This window comes from Pristis pectinata, chromosome 7 (genome assembly GCF_009764475.1).
Source record: "Pristis pectinata isolate sPriPec2 chromosome 7, sPriPec2.1.pri, whole genome shotgun sequence".
Classification (NCBI taxonomy): domain Eukaryota; kingdom Metazoa; phylum Chordata; class Chondrichthyes; order Rhinopristiformes; family Pristidae; genus Pristis; species Pristis pectinata.
The window spans coordinates 60657048-60674268 of NC_067411.1; the positions used below are offsets into that span (position 1 = coordinate 60657048).

General features: G+C 40.4%; 1 protein-coding gene across 7 annotated transcripts in view; it reads left to right on the top strand.

Moving 5' to 3' along the window:
• focad (focadhesin) overlaps positions 1-17221 on the top strand; it is a 175321-nt gene that overhangs the window by 46968 nt on the left and 111132 nt on the right. For all 7 annotated transcript variants that reach the window (XM_052019164.1, XM_052019163.1, XM_052019166.1 and 4 more), the window contains 3 exons: positions 431-532; positions 1314-1518; positions 16653-16859. In XM_052019164.1, the coding sequence (XP_051875124.1) occupies positions 431-532; positions 1314-1518; positions 16653-16859 (514 nt within the window). The remainder of the gene's footprint in view (positions 1-430; positions 533-1313; positions 1519-16652; positions 16860-17221) is intronic.

Below are 17221 nucleotides of genomic sequence, written 5' to 3' on the forward strand. Positions count from 1 at the left end.
ATCCGTGAAATTACATCAACCAGAGTTGGTCATCTTTCTGTATTTATTGGATAGTGTAGTGGTTAGTATAATGCTATTACAGCACCAGTGACCCAGGTTCAATTCCCACCACTGTCTGTAGGGAGTTTGTACGTTCTCCCTGTGTGTCTGTGTGGGTTTCCTCCGGGTGCTCCGGTTTCGTCCCACATTCCAAAGACGTACAGGTTAGGAGTAGTGGACATGCTACATTGGCGCCGGAAGAGTGGCAACACTTGCGGGCTGCCCCCAGCACATTCTCAGTAACGCAAAAAGATGCATTTCACTGTGTTTTGATGTACGTGTGACTAATAAATAAATATCTATATATTTGCTGATAATTTAGTTAATGATTAGTGCCAGTTTATTGATTTATTTCAAAAAAAGGTGTTATTTGTCCTTTGATTTGTTTTAGGAACCCTCCACATCCATATATTGTTGTATTGGAAAACAGACCTGATAGCTGGCCATTTCTCCTTCAACAGATATCAGCTATTTTTCAACAGCCTCCGGAGAGGTAAAAATGTTACATCAATAATAAACATCTTTTATCAGAAGTAACTTTATTTTACAGTGTTAGACCTATCAGAACATTTATTGTGCAAGTTGATCATGAAATTTTTAATGTCTGTCACATATGTGCAGGTTCTGCTATAATGCGACTTTCCATAATGCAAAGTGGTTACAACACGAATTGATGGTTTAGGAAACACAGTTTGCATTACGCAGGCTGAATTTGTTACAGCATGATTGCAATTGACAAAGCCTGTTTAAATCTGAGCTTTGAAGGCAACTAGAGCCTGTTCTGCTACAATGTGACTTTCCATAATGCAAAATCTCTTAGGAACGTAAGTATTGCATTAGAGCAGAACTACCTGTGTACCATGTAGTAAATGAAAAAGCATGTGTATGAGCCACTGATTCATTCCCTCCTGAACTTTTAATCATGGCTTTCTCTTTACTGGTGAAGTTGTTGAGTGCTGACAGGTGCTTGACATGTACTGTCAACATGCAAGAGTATGACATTATTTTGATCCTGTCTCAATGCTACTCTTCTTCATTGATTTATAGCCTGTCTCTACTAATGGTATAATATGGCAACAGAATAGCTGTTGTTGTTTGGAAGAAAAAATACTGTGTGGTACAGAAAAGCTATAACTAAAGTGAAAATTCCAAACTAATACAGAAAGGCAAATGAAAATAATCTACGGTGTTTAACCATCTATTTAATTTGCTTATCCATCTGTTTGACATGGTGATATTTAAGAAGTACATTTTTTCTGTCAATATTCTTAAAGGTTAAAGCCATCCATTGTGCTTATGATGACACCATTTTTCAAATATCTGTACTGTGAACCTTACTGCCTGCGAGAGAACTCCGAGCTTCGACTTAGTCTTCTTCAGGTTGTACTTCAGTCTCAATCTGACAAGGAAAAGAATGCACCCAATCTGTTCACCCAGCAGATGCTCCGCCTCTTTTTTGACCTCGTCCCACACTTACAGGTAAGAACGTGAAACAAATTTGCAGATATTACTGAGGGTGAATAAGGTATGACTCCCTGAACTGCTTCAATATACCAGTTGGTGTTGGGAAAACAAAGCAGTTGAGAATTAAGTTTGCTCTAAATTAGTTTCGATATACATGTGACTAATAAAGATCTTATTTCACCTTATCTGAAGAAGCATTTCCAAATCAATAGGCAGATTATTCAACCATTTTAGGAAGTTCAATAAAATTCTTGTACAATTTTAATGCATGTACTGTGAGAGATCTGTAATGAATGTCAATAGTGCCAACTCCTGAAATTTGTAAAGATTATAGAATAGTACAGCATAGAAACAAGCCCTTTTGAGTTCCTAAATGATAACATGCAGGTGTGAACACATATAGGTGCCACCCATCACGTGCACACTCACCTGCTTGGCACAGCAGTCTTTGCCTACTGACTCCCTTCTCACTTCTCTTCCGACCTCCCATATACATTTTGATCCCCAGCTGGACCTAACCACGTTCTTGCTCCCAGGCTGCAGCCTCAGATGTAAGCACATTCCCAGTCCCTGGGACTCATTATTTCCAATGCAGCAGAGCCTGGTCTTCATTGTCTTGATTCCTTTTGTCATTGGCTCAGGACTTTATTCTGTGAGCTGCATGTAATAGCCGGTGTACAGCACCTACCCCACGGGAAAAGAAACCACACACAGGCAACTTCCATTCAACAATATGAAGTTTGGGACCTGGAATGTTGGGACCCTCTGGACAATCCCAGTGACATAACTGAACGTGACTCTGTTGTCAGGGCTCCAAAATTCGGTTACTTTGATGTTGATATTGCTATAGAGACAGGGAGTAGGAGATGGACAGTTTAAAGAACAAAGTGGTGGGTACACATTTTGGAGGGCCATCCAGAAGGACAGATCTTCACAAAGTGAGCTTCACCATTAAGAATGAACTAACTACTGTATGGAATTATTTGATGCCTTACGACCCTTCATCTTGCTCTGGTAGGAAACCAACATGCCATCATCATCAGTGCATTTACCACAACCCAAGAAGCCTCAAATGTGGCTTCTGCCATGACCTTGAAGGAATCCTGGTCTGCATTGCAAATGGGAGACAAACTGATCCTCCTCCAGAGCCAGGGACTGGGAAAATGCTTGCTTGTGAGGCTGCAGCCTGGGACCATGAATGTGATTAGGTCTGTCTGGAGATGCAGCTGTCTGGTGAAGTGTGATCAATAGGGAAGGAGTGAGGAAGGCTAATTCCAGTGGGTCCTTCTCTTGACAAAATGCATGGAGCAGAACCTTGTCATAATGAATATCTTGCTGTGTTAGAGGCCCAAACACAAGATGTCTGACACTGACACCTTTCAGATTAAATTATTGTCCAATCAAGGGATCACAAAGATATCTGTACCGCTGGTGCCAAACAGGCACCGAAGACCTGTTAACTCCATCGACATGGCCTCAGAACATCAGTATCAACAGAAGCTATATTGCAAAAAGATGAATGTCAAAGCTCTGAAGGATCCCACAAAGGTAGGTTATCTCAGACAGTTCCTCATAAATAACCTGTCATTTCCAGCCAGTAGAAGACACAGCTGTCCTGAAAATCACAAGCAAAGAGGCTCTTGGCTTCTCTTCCAAAAAGAACCAGGAATGCTTTGATGAGAACAGCCAAGAGATCAAGAATGTCAAAATCTGGATAGAGGAGGATATAACGGCAATGTCAAAGATGCTGTAATTGTAACTACCTTCAAGTAAAGAGACAAGCCCAATTGTGGTAATGATATAGGGGTCTCTCTGCTGTCTGCCATGGGGAAAGTCAACACCAGTGTCCTTCTGAACCACTTCCTCTCAGTGGCTGAAGAACTGCTTCCCAAATCACAGTGTGGATTCCATCAGTTTTAAGGGACTGTGAAATACTCTCCTCAAGCATGGCTATGCACATAATTTGTCTTTATGTTATGTTTGCTCTACAATGGCATGTAAGCTGTGATACTAATCAAAGAGTTTACAACAGAACCATTATCATTAAAGACTAGTATTAAACAAGACTACATCCTCGTACCAACACATTTTTCAATCTTTCTTGCCATATTGTTGCACCTTGTCTCCAGCAAACTTCCCACAGGAGTGGAGGTGATCTTCGGAACGTATGGGGAAACTGTTCAGCTTCCAGTGACTGCACTCCTGAACCAAGGTTACCTTAACCTCGGTAACTGAGCTGCAGTACATAGAACATAGAACAGTATGGCACAGGAATGGGCCCTTTGGGCCACAATATCTGTGCTGACCATGATGCCAAATTAAACTAATCCCTTCTGCCTGCACGTGGTCTATATTCCTCCATTCTCTGCCTGTTCATGTGCTTGTCTAAATGTTTCTATCATAACTGCTTCTACCAACTCCCCTAGCAGCACTTACCAGGCACCTACCAATTACTGTGTTTTTAAAAAAAAAACTTGCCTCATAGATCTTATTAAACTTTCCCCTTCTTGCCTTAAAACTATGCCTTCTAGTATTTGATATTTTCACCCGGGGGGTGGTGGAGGGGTGGTGGAAGGTGGGGAAGACTCTGACCTACCTATACTTCTATCAGATTGCCCCTCAGCTTCTGGCACCCCAGAGAAAACAGGTTAAGTTTGTTCAACCTCCCTTTATAGCTAATACCCTTTAATCTAGGCAGCATCCTGGTGAACCTCTTCTGTGCTCTCTCCAAAGCTTCCACATCTTTCTTGTAATGTGGTGACCAGAAGTGCACACAATACTCCAAATGTGTCCTAACCAAAGTTTTGTACAGCTGCAACATGACTTTCCTACTTTTATACTCAACACCCTGACCGATGAAGGCAAATTTGCTATACGCCTTCTTTACCATCCTATCTACTTGTGTTGCCACTTTCAGGACTTGCACCCAAAATCCCTCTGTACATCAATGCTGTTCAGGGTCCTACAATTTACTATACATCTCCCTCTTAATTTGACCTCCCAAAATGCAACACCTCACACTTGTCTGGATTAAATTCACTTTGTCATTCCTCTGCCCAACCGGTCTATATCCTGCTGAATCCTTTGACAACCTTCCTCACGATCCACAACTCCACCAACTTTTGTGCTGTCGAGAAACTTACTGATCAGCCCACCTACACCTTCATCCAAATCATCACCAACAACAGTAGTCACAGCACTGATCTTTGTGGAACACTGATCACAGAATAACACCTCTCCACCACTACCCTCAGAAGTCAGATGTCCAAGCCAATTTTGAATCCACCTTTGGAAGTCTCTGCTGATATCATCTGCCTTAATCTGGATCTTCCCACCATGAGGTTCCTTGTTAAAAGCTTTACTAAAGTTCATGTATAAAATATCCACTGCCCTACCCATATCAATCATCTTCGTCACCTCCTCAGACCTCAATCATTTGTGAGACATGACCTCCCCTGTACAAAGCCATGCTGATTATCCCTAATAAGTCTATGCTTTTCCAGATGTGAATAGATCCTATCCTTAAGAATCTTCTCTAATAATTTCCCTATCACTGACGTAAGGTCACCAACCTATAATTTCCTGGTTTGTCTCTTTTGCCCTTAAACAGAGGAACAATATTGGCTATTCTCCAATCTTCTGTGGTTAAAGAGGATACAGAGATCTCTGTCAAGGCCCCAGCAATCTCCTCTTTTGCCTCTCGCAATAACCTGGGATGGATCCCATTAGCCCTGGGGATCTATCGACTTTAATGTTCTTCAAGATCCCCAACACCTCTTCCTCCTTGATTTCAATATGTCCTAGAATATCAGCATACCCTTCCCTGATTGGAGGGATGTCCCTCCCTTGATAAATACCGATATGAAGTACTCATTTAGTACCTCGCCCACTTCCTCTGGCTCCAGGCATAAATTCCCTCCTTTGTCCTTAAGTAGTCCTACCCTTTCTCTTGTTACCCTCTTGTTTATAATATATGTAGAAAATGCCTTGGGATTCTGTTTAGTCCCGCTCGCCAAGGGCAATTGATGGCCGCTTTTAGCACCCCTGCTGAGTCTCTGTTTAAGTTCTATTCTGCTTCCTCAAAGGCTCTGTCTGATTTCAGCTCCTTAAACCTTACATATGCTTCCTTTTTCTTTCTGAGTAAATTTGCAGCATCTCTCATCATTCAAGGTTCCTGAACCTTGCCATCCTTTTCTTTCTTCCTCACAGTACACAGATGATGCATGCAATTGTGTACACTTGAAGGCCAAGCTCCAAGTCATTGTCAACTCATTCACTGAACAATATGAGAGGATGGACCTTGCATGCAACATCCACCAAGACAAAGGTCCTCTACCTGCCCCAGTTGCACCACAATGCCCGCTGGCAATAAAGATTCACAGTGAAATCCTGAAAAACGTGGATCACTTCCCACATCTCAGGAGCCACTGGAAGGCAGGCATTGATGATGGAATTCACCACTGCTTTCAATGCACCATAGCAGCCTTTATTCAGTTAAGGAGAAGGATGTTTGAAGATCAAGACTGCAGATCTGTCACACCAGTGATCCCTGCCCTCCTTTGTGGATCTGGGGCCTGGACTATCCATAGCCAGCATTTCAAATATCTGGAAAAATACCAAGGCTGCCTCGGAAAAATACCAAGGCTGCCTCAGCAAAATCCTCTGAATTCACCAGAGGGATAAGTAAATCTACGTCAGTTTACTCTTAGTCCAACATCCCCACCATTGAAGCCCCAGTAACACCCAGTCAGTTACATTGGGCAACCTATGTCATTTCCATGCCTGACACCAGAGTCCTGAAACAGGCAGCCTATTCCAAGCTCTGTCATGGGAAGATAATACCAGGCAGATAGAAGAAAAAATGTGCTCAAACATTCCTTGAAGAACTGCAACATCCCCACTGACTGTTGGGGATTCTCTGGCCCATGATCATTCAAAGTGGAGAATGAGCTGGCAGCATGGTATTAAAAACCTGGAGTCCATGCATAGCATAATCAGCGGACCATCGCACAATACCAGTTGTCCACCCTGTCAGTCATGTCATACCCAACTGCTGAATAGACTGTGGTCCCCACATTGATCTTGCTTGCTATCCCAGAACCCACACAGCCAGAATGGAAGCAAGTTATTCTCAATCCCAAAGGACTGCCTAAGAAAAGAAGAAATATAAAACAAAACACGTTTATCTCCAGTTGACTCCACAGGGTGTTTCCTGTCATTTGATCTCAAAGGTGTGGTTAGTGTTAGCCCAAATTTATTTGATTTGCACATTGATGTTATTGTTCAACTGGAATAAAACTCTCTGTGGGAATATTTGCTGTTAGTCTCACTCCAGAATAGAGCTTGTACCAGATTCATTTACGAACCTGGCAGGAATTTGCAGCACCTTTCAGGACTGCAGCTAAATCTGTGCTTTCCTCACCTTAATTTGTTTTTCCAGCTGCACAATTATCAAATCACACCAACAGATAAATGTTTGAATTATTATAACTATAATAATTACATGATAATGTTGTGTATCACATTTGCCCTGAATGGAATTCAAGGCTGTGTTCTTTGCTACTCCAGTGGAAGTGATGTTCCTGCCGTGTTGTCCTGTCCACAAATGGTACTTGCGGACAGGGCAACCTAATTCACTTCAACTAAGGAAACTAATGTGGAGAGAGAGAAACAGGAATGCAATATAGAACAAAAATACCAATTTTGATATCCACTTCCCTAAGTGACCTAATACCATATTGCTCATGAAAAGCACTTTCCATCTGGAAGTAGTTTATTGTAGCCAACCCAGTGGAACAAGTTGGAGAATAGTCCTCAGGAGCACTTGGCTGTGCACACTTCCAGGCATATCTTCGACACTGGACAACTTCAGGAATGTTCACTTTAAACAATTCATTGCTTTATGCAGGCAACAAGATTCTATATGAGAATCCTGGATTTTGGCACAACAGTCCTGAAGGAAGTTCATGTTGACCAAGCAGACACCATCAAACCAAAATGTTGGGTGTTTTGCAGAAATTTATAGAGCTATTCGCTGGACCTTGCTGCTAATGAACATTTAGAGAGTTACTGATAATCCTGGTTTGTTCAATATTATTAGTAATACCAGTGTGTGATTCATCTACAATTTAATATAGGCATTAAGTTATGACTGCAACATCTTGAAATTCTAGTTCAATGTTTTTCCACCCACTAGACATTGGATGTAAGATTGACCTAAGGCAATCTTTTCCTCAGCTAACTAGGTTCGATATTCTTCAAGTCTAGTGAATCTTTTGCCATTTTCTCTAGTTACAAACATCATCTTGCCATGTGCCAACCACGATCCCACTTTAGATTGATTTTTTTTAGATTCTCCTTCCATATTTCTTTCAAAGTAAATAGTCTATAAGCTTCTGGAACATGGTTTGGGACTCCTGTCTACAGCTGCACCTCAAGTCATCTACATCTATCATTTATGGAGCAAGTAGTCACATCATCCATGACAAAAACACACTTTTCGTGACTGACGTCCAGTGTGTTTAAGAAATCAGAGCCTCTGCTGTGGAGTCAGAGATAAGGTATTTATTCCTGTGCCAGATGTGAGCCTCAGTTCTTTCCAAGTTGGCTGCTGGTTGCCAGAATAGCCAGTGTGATTTCAAATGCTTTTGTGGTGGTGTTGTAAGATCTTTTAAGAAGGGGAAGGTTGATAATTAATGCCTTTCTGAATTCTAATTGATTTTCATTTCATGTCACCCTGGGACTGAGAGCACTGGTACCTTTCAGCTTCATACGTCTCCAGAAGTAACAACAAATTCAGGTGCATAGGCACTGGAGATGACACAATGCCTTCCTGAAACACTGATTAAACTTTGATGGGAAGGAAAAGCCATTGTTGCATTGACCAAGACTAACTATGCAGAAAACATCATTGATTGCATCGTCAGGTTCACCACCACTTGTATGCTTGCTTGCCCCACACTGGCTCGCATTTAAGCAATATTCTGATTTAAGCATGCTCATCCTTATCATTACTGGAGATCCTATGAAGCACATTTTCATTGGTGGATGAGCTTTCAATTGTAGAGGCCCTCAGCTCAGTAATTAATCTCTTCAACTCTCCATTTTTTTCCTCTTTTAAGATGCATCTTAAAACCTATCTCTTTGTCAAGCTTTTGTCCATTTGTTCTACTGTCTCCTTACATGGCCACCTGTTTAAAATTGTTTTTTTTATCCCTCCTGTAAAGTGCTTTGGGACATTTCATCACATAGTAGATTTAAAAATGCCATGTAAATGCAGTTTATGATTTGTGGCTTGTTTAAGTTATTGTATCCAAACACTTGGAATGTCATTAAATAGCACTTAAATTTTATTACTTTTGTATTCCCCTTCAAAGTGGTCTTTGGCTATTTTCAAATTGCCCAGTATATATGACACTGTTTATGTTTATGACAATTAATTAAATTAAAATATAGGTCTGGATTAATTTGCATTGCCACCTACACAAATTTGTTACTTTGATAACTGTAAGCTAAGAAATTTTGATAAGGCAGATAGCTTTTTGGCCAGCAAACTGTTCTTAATGATCCAGTTAAAGCAGGATAGGACATGTTCGTGAAAGGTAACTCTAATTATATCATTTTGCTGCATTCCATGCCTTGCTGTTCAGTCCTTTTATTTCTTTCAACTGGCCTGCAGACTTTTTGTTTACTGGAATTTAATTTTAAGTCCAAGTGTGGTGTTAGCATACTTGTTATTGTGGAAGTAAATCATGTATTTTTCCAAATGTTGCATTTCCCATTTTATAAGTTTTTCATTTTTTTTAAACTGCTGTGACTGAAGCAGAATGAATTAAGCAGACCTGGTGCAAGCACATATCCCACTATCATTTGTTGTAAATTGAAACTTGAACAATATGGTGCTGATATTTCTGCTTTGTTGGTGTCCTCTTTCAGGCCAACATCCCCTGTATTGATACCCTAGTTATACTCAGTTGACTTGTGTTCACATGCCCAACATTAGACTCATGAAATACATACATTATTCCCAGCTTTGTCATGGGAAGAAATTGCCAGGCGGACAGAGGAAAAGATTCTAGGAGGTGTTCAAACCCTCCTTAAAGAAATACAGCATTTCCACTGACTCCTGGAAATCTCTGACCCATGAATGCTCAAAACAGAGATGGAACATTCTGGTGAAATTGAGAACCTCCAGGCCATGCATTGGGAGCACTACATAAAGCAGCGGTAGGTGAGAACCATCTCACCACCTACCCACCCAGCCCATCAACACCCACCTGCCCTAACTGTGGGAGAGTCTGTGGTTCCCACAATGGCTTCATCAGCCACCTCAGAAACCAGTCGTCATTGATCTGAGATACAGCCTGAAAAATTTGGCAAGCTGTTTTACAAGCATTATTCCTTTACGGAATTTTCCTGTTCCTTTGTATTTAAACAATCCAATAAAAAATCCAATAGTTCCAAGAAGAGAACAAAGAAAATACTACATGAAATTAGAACTTCCTGAGCAAGAGTTAGGAGTGCAACAATGTGGCAGGCTGTCACTTCTGACCGCTGCCTCATCCTGCCATCTGTCAACCAGATAACTTGATGATGAAGAATTGGTGATCTGCCAATGCTGGCTACAGTGGTTTTCATGATATTTGGTTTGTTCATTTCACAGGTATATTAACAGAACAGAACTACAGCACAGTATAGGCCCTTTGGCCCACAATGTTGTGCCAACATTTTATCCTGCTCTAAGATCTATCTAACCCTTCCCTCCCACATAGCCCCTTACTTTTCTATCATTCATGTGTCTATCTAAGAGTGTCTTAAATGTCCCTAATATATCTGCCGGCAGTGCATTCCATGCACCCACCACTCTGTGTAAAAAAAAAACAACTTACCCCTGACATCCCCTTATACCTTCCTCCAATCACTGTGAAATTATGTCCCCTCGTGTTAGCCATTGTTGCCCTGGGAAAAAGTCTCTGACTGTCCACTCAATCTATGCCTCTTATCATCTTGTACACCTCTATCAAGTTACCTCTCATCCTCCTCCTCTCCAAAGAGAAAAGCCCTAGCTTGCTCAACCTATCTTCATAAGACATGCTCTCCAATCCAGGCAGCACCCTGGTAAATCTCCTCTGCACCCTCTCTAAAGCCTCCACATCCTTTCTTTAATGAGGCAACCAGAACTGAACACAATACTCCAAGTGTGGTCTGACCAGAGTTCTATAGCTTCAACATCACCTCACGGCTCTTGAATTCAATACCCCGACTAATGAAGGCCAACACACCATACGCCTACTTAACAACCCTATCGACCTACATGGCAGCTTTGAGGGATCTATGGACGTGGACCACAAGAGCCTTCTGTTCCTCCATACTGCCAAACATCCTGCCATTAACCTTGTACTCTGCCTTCAAATTTGATCTCCCAAAGTATATCACTTCACACTTATCTGGGTTGAACTCCATCTGCCACTCGTCAGCCCAGCTCTGCATTCTATCAATATCCTGTTGTAATCTACAGCAACCCTCTATACTATCCACAATACCACCAACCTTTGTATCATCAGCAAACTTACTAACCCACCCCTCCACATCCTCATCCAAGTCATTTATAAAAATCACGAAGAGCAGGGGTCCCAGAACAGATCCCTGCGGAACACCACTGGCCACTGACCTCCAGGCAGAATATGCTCCATCTACCACCACCCTCTGTCTTCTATGGGTGAGCCAATTCTGAATCCACACAGCCAGGTTTCCCTGCATCCCATGCCTTCTGACTTTCTGAATAAGCCTTCCATGAGGAACCTTATCAAATGCCTTACTAAAATCCATGTTCACCACATCCACTGCTCTACCTTCATCAATGTGCTTTGTCACATCCTCAGGCTCATGAGGCATGACCTGGCCCTCACAAAGCCATGCTGACTGTCCCTAACCAGCCTACGCTTCTCTAAATGCCCATAAATCCTGTCTCTAAGAATCTTCTCCAGTAATTTGCCCACCACTGAAGTAAGACTCACTGGTCTGTAATTCCCAGGGTTATCCCTACTTCTTTTCTTAAACAAAGGAACAACATTTGCCACCCTCCAATCATCCGGCACTACTCCTGTGGCCAGTGAGGACGCAAAGATCGTTGCCAAAGGCGCAGCAATCTCTTCCCTCGCTTCCCGTAATAACCTTGGATATATCCCATCCGGCCCTGGTGACTTATCTATCCTAATGCTTTTCAATAGTTCCAGCACATTCTCTTTCCTCATATCGACATGCCTTAGCATATCAGTCTGTCGTATGCCATCCTCACAAACATCAAGGTCTCTCTCTGGTGAATACTGAAGCAAAGTATTCATTAAGGACCTCCCCTATCTCTTTCGACTCCAGGCACGTTTCCTCTTTCATCCCTGATCGGTCCTACCCTCACTCTAGTCATCCTCTTATTCTTCACATACATGCAGAACGCCTTGGGGTTTTCCTTGATCCTACTCGTCAAGGACTTCTCATGCCCCCTCGTACTGTATAAATTAAACATAATATTAATTTATTGAGTTGTAAAGTGAACAGCATCTGCTGAAAGTTAGAATAGGGAAAACTTAAATAATATTATCTCCTGTTCTCCATTTGCTTTTTTTAAGAAAAAAGTATGTTTTTAATAATTAATTCTTTGGGCATAAGTGTTGTTAGCAAGGCAAATATTTTGCTGCTCACTCATTCTTCAAAAACAGTGGTTTGATGCAATTATGTGTCTTTCTTAGATGACTTCAAGAATAAACAACATTCCATACAGGTTCTTAGCTAATCTGGTCTACCTATAACATGAGATCCATCAGTTTGGCTGCCTCTTAGCTGCTCTATGAAATGGCCTTGGCCTTTGCTGTTGCTGTCAATCCATTGTCAAAACATGAATCCGTCAGGAGCTCATGATTAACAAGCCAACTCCTGGATCCACAGTCCATATGTGAACTTTCCAGCGGGAATAAAGAGAACAAATCTCATTGCTCTCTTTTTACATTAGCCCTCCTATAGTCATCCTGGCAGAGATGAGCTCATTGAATACACACTAGTGTTCAAACCTGAGACTTCATTTGTCTGTGTGAAGTACTGCTACCCATGCAATAAATATTGTACTGAGCCATCAAGAAAACCACATGGTGATTTCTGGAATATATTGGTTAATGGTAAAGCATCTTCAGTTTAAGAAAATGTATAGCTTTTGACTATGTACAAAAGGATACTGAGAATTTCTTTGCTAAAATGATGCAAACTATTTTTAAGGGAGGTGATCTTTTAGATAAGGCTGTGGGTTGTCATTCTTAAAGAACTTAAGACCTTCCCCTGTGTTTTTTTTTATTATTATTTACCACAATCTCAAAAATAAGATGTACATTCATCATTTAGTAATTTTTTTTAAGCTACAAAAGTTTAATTATTCCTCACCCGTGGATGTTTAATGCCACAAATAAATTCAAATGTACAGAAATGTATATCTTTGAAAAAAGAGTTAGGTTGCAGCTTTTTATTTTTTGAAGTAATTGTGGGTTAGCTGGGATTAGAAGGGGTTGGTATAATTTGGAACTTAGTTTTATTAACTGGAAATTTTTGGTGGATTTCCCTGTTTTCCTTGATCTGCTTTCATTTTCAAGGACCTTCTTCCCCCACCCCCACACTGTCAACATCAACTTTAGTTTTCTTTTCTTTGGCTCCCAGGAGAGTACGTAATATAGAGTGAATCTTTGGTGCCAGTGATTTTCTAAATGGAGAAAAGTGGCACAGTGATCCAAAAAAATGAGTTCATATAGAACAGCAGCAGCTGGGGAAGATAAATACAGTTAATGAAAAATAATTGGAAGAATAATCCAGTATCTGTGATATGACTATAAAATTAAGGATTGTCTTTGAAAACTCAGCTGCTTCACTCTGGTCCTTCTAGGAAGAAAACCAGCAATCCTTAACTGGTGTGTCTCCAGACCCACAACACCATGGTTGACATTAACTGCTCTCTTTGAAAGTCATTCAGGTTTAAGGACCACATGTAAAGACAATAAGAATAAACCTGTACAACCTAAGCACTGCATTTGGACACAATGAAGGAATGCTGAGGGGAAATGACAATGTTGTCCATGTGAATGAAAGAGTGAATTGATAGCACTAGACAGAACAAAGCAATCCCGCAGTAAATGGATCAGATCAAAGCTGTGCAGTTCTGTCTCATCAAATCATGAGTCATAGTTGTAATCATACAAGTAATGGCTGGGGAAGGCTCTTAAAAATAAAAAAAAACCCTCATCCTCAATGACAGATGCTTGTATGTGAATGCCAAAGGAAAAGCTGAGCATTTGCAACCACCTTCAACAAGTAGTGCCAAGTTGGTTATCTCTCTCTGTGTTCTCCTGAGGTCAATGACATCACAGAGCCCATTTTTTAACTCATTCTTCATTTCAGATGAAATCAAAAATTTGTTGAGAACACATTGCAAAAATAGCTATTGGACTTGACAACTTGCTGGCAATACTGGGAGACTTGCGCTGCTGTAATTCCTTTTTAACACCTGCATATGTAGTCAAGAATGTGGATATTGCCCAGGTATCTCCTGAGTAGAAAATATAGGGACAAATCCAGTCCAGCTAATTATCACCTAAACAGTCTACTTTCAGTCATCAGCAAAGAGAAATAAGGTAGTATCGACAGGGCTGCGGCACTTACTCATCTATAACTTGCTTAGTGATACCCAGTTTGGATTTCATCAGGATCACTTAGCACCACATCTTATCACAGTCAGAGATGACTCTTGACATCAAGACAGCATTTGAATGACCTCAAATTTATGAAGGATGGAACTAAGCATTTGGCCAGGAGTGCATTGGCTTGTTTGAGTCTGGAAGTAATAAAGACAAGAATGAGGATTTCAACAGTAGATGGATAGAGGTGGAGTTGGTGAATATTCTGGAGGTAGATTTCTGTGATGTGAGTGTTGGTCTGGAAACATGGTTTGAAATTTGTGTTGCGATCAGAATTGGAACCATGCTTACCAGTACTTGATTGGGTTTTGGACAGATGCCAGGAAGAGCGATGGAGGCATTGGCTAAGGAGTGATAGGGACCAAGAGCATTAACTTTGGGCTTGTTCTTCATATTTAACTAGAGGAAATTTATTCACTTGAAATTGAACACTATTTAGACCTCATCTAAAATGCTGTCACCTACTTATAGAAAGGATATCCAGGTTTTAGAAGAGACATGTAGAAGGTTTGATAGAAACTGGGATTGTATTCCTTGCAACAGAGAAAGTTTAAAGGGTTGTTTGTCAAAGATGTTCAAATTCACAAACAGTCCAAATAAATAAGAAGCTGTTTCTGGTAGCAAATGGTTGGTGAAGCAGAGGACGTCAATTCTGGCTGATTTGCTGAAGCGCAAGGAATCTCATTCTTTTAAAGACAGTAAGGATCTGGAATGCTTTGCTTGAAAGGGTAGTGGAAAGCAGTTAAATGGCTCTTTCAGTCAAAAAGTACTTGGAGGATTATTGGAAAAGAACAGGGAGTGCAATTAATTTGATAGCTGTTCCGAAGAGCTAATGTGAGGATTATAAGCTAAGTGACCTCCTCTCATTAGTTTGTGAACTACCTCTGCTTTCTTTAACTTCCCTTTTTTTTTACATCTGCTCTTTTTTTTTCATTTTGCCTCTCCATTTACATTTCAAGTGTACAGTATATATTTGTCACCTCTGTATATCCAGTTCTTTATAACCATCCTGTACACTTATTTTCATTTCTTCTATTTATGACTCTATCCATTCCTTTTTAGTATTTTATCTCATTTTAATTCACTTCATTTCTTGTCCCTATTTTAGTTTTTTGCTGATTTATTCTCTATTGACCTTCATCCTCTTGCTTTCTTTGCTCTTTTCTAGTTCACTTTTATTTACTTTTCTTCATTTTCTCTTTTTTGGGTCACTTTCTTTTGTAGCTGTTTTATATGTTGATCATCCCACTATCACATAATTGTGGTTAGTTCTGTTATTTTCAGCCAGGCATGATCTTTCACAATCCATGTTTTCTCCTGCTTTGCTCTTTTCTCTTGTTCACCCTCCCTCCTTTCTTATTTTAATTTTTTCTGGTTCACATTTATTTTTACCCTTTCCTTCTTCTCTTTGGTCTTCATTTCTTCTTCCTCCCTTTGATTGTGCACTCATTATTTTCTCTCACCCTCTCCCTCTCCCTCTTTTTCTTCCCCCACCATTTTCTGTTTCTCTTCTGTTCACCCATTCTCCCTTCCTGTATAGCAGCTACTGCTCAGTGGATGAACTGTTTGTTCTGTCAGAATGCCATCATTTGAAGCCTCACTTCAGAAACTAATCTTAGCTGAGGGGCTGCTGCATTGCTGGAGATGCTGGCTTTCTGATGAGGTATTAAATCAGAATGTTTGTTCTTCAGTAGTAATAAAAGAATAACAGGGAAACTCTCTTGGTACCCTATCCAAATTCTATCTCCAACATCTGCACAAATAGGTTTTTTTGTTACTCATTTTGCTACTATTTATTGGATCTAACTCTACCAATCATCTGCTGTGTTTGCTAGCAGAAATAATTAATTGACTGAATTATTATGGGATATTCTGGAAGTGGAAGATTCAAGATAGATGTGAGTTTTACGTTCCTTTTGATTTATCTCTTCACAAGGAGCTTGGGAGGGAAAGCAAAAATTGATCTTCTGATATTAGGGGATCTTCTGGCAATGGGCTGGGTTTTGGCTCTGTACCAACAGGAGGTGTGGGTTTTGCTATGGAAGTTGTAAGTTTCTGAATTTATTTTTGCAGTTTCTTCCCATTCACAAAACAGCTACTAGATTTGTCAGCTCAGCAGACATTGCATGTCAAAAAATTTGTGTAGAAACCACTTTGAGCAGTTGATGAGGTACCAGATGGAGGGTTCTTTATTTGGAAGACTGTATTTCTTTTGGTACATCTGTGCTTAAACAACTATGCATTTCCTTAATATACCAGCTGGATTTTACTATTGAACTTTTTATGCCACCTATCTTAAAAAACTGAAATCTCAGAATAAGAGTATGGTTTTCAATGAAGCACACTGCAAACAAAAAACAATTTTTGTGTAGCTGGAAATTGTGCGGTACTAATGTCAAAAGCACCATTGTATTTCACCAGGTGACAAGCTTGGCACAGATTACGGAAGCTGCTCTTTTTCTTAAGGAGTTATCACTGGCTTTCCTTCACCATCCTCACTTTTGGAAAACTGAGTTGGCTCAGCTATCTCTGCAACTGCTGTGTGTCTGTGAATTTAGCCTGAAAATCACAGGAGAATGCTCCTCCCTTATTCATCAAATTCAGATGATTGTCAGCATTGTTCCCAAGGTAGGTGGTGCAGATTTTGTGTGGAGGAGAAAATAAAATTTGTCCCAAAGCTTTTTTGTGACAGGATATGGCAATATTTTCACCTTCCATCAGTAACATTCAGTTAAATAAATTTCCTGTTTAATAATGATTGAAATGCCAATGCATTCTCATATTTGTAAGTATTATGAAAATCATACTATTCTGATGTCCCTACCAAAATATTATCCTGGTATGGGATCACCTGGACAAATAGCTGCACCCTAGTGATATTCAACAACATCTCAACACCTCTTGTGCTCTGTGTGGTATGCATGAGAGGTTCACCAAAGGTAGAGTCATAGAGTCTAAAAAAGAAACACTTTTTTCTTCAGCCCACCGTG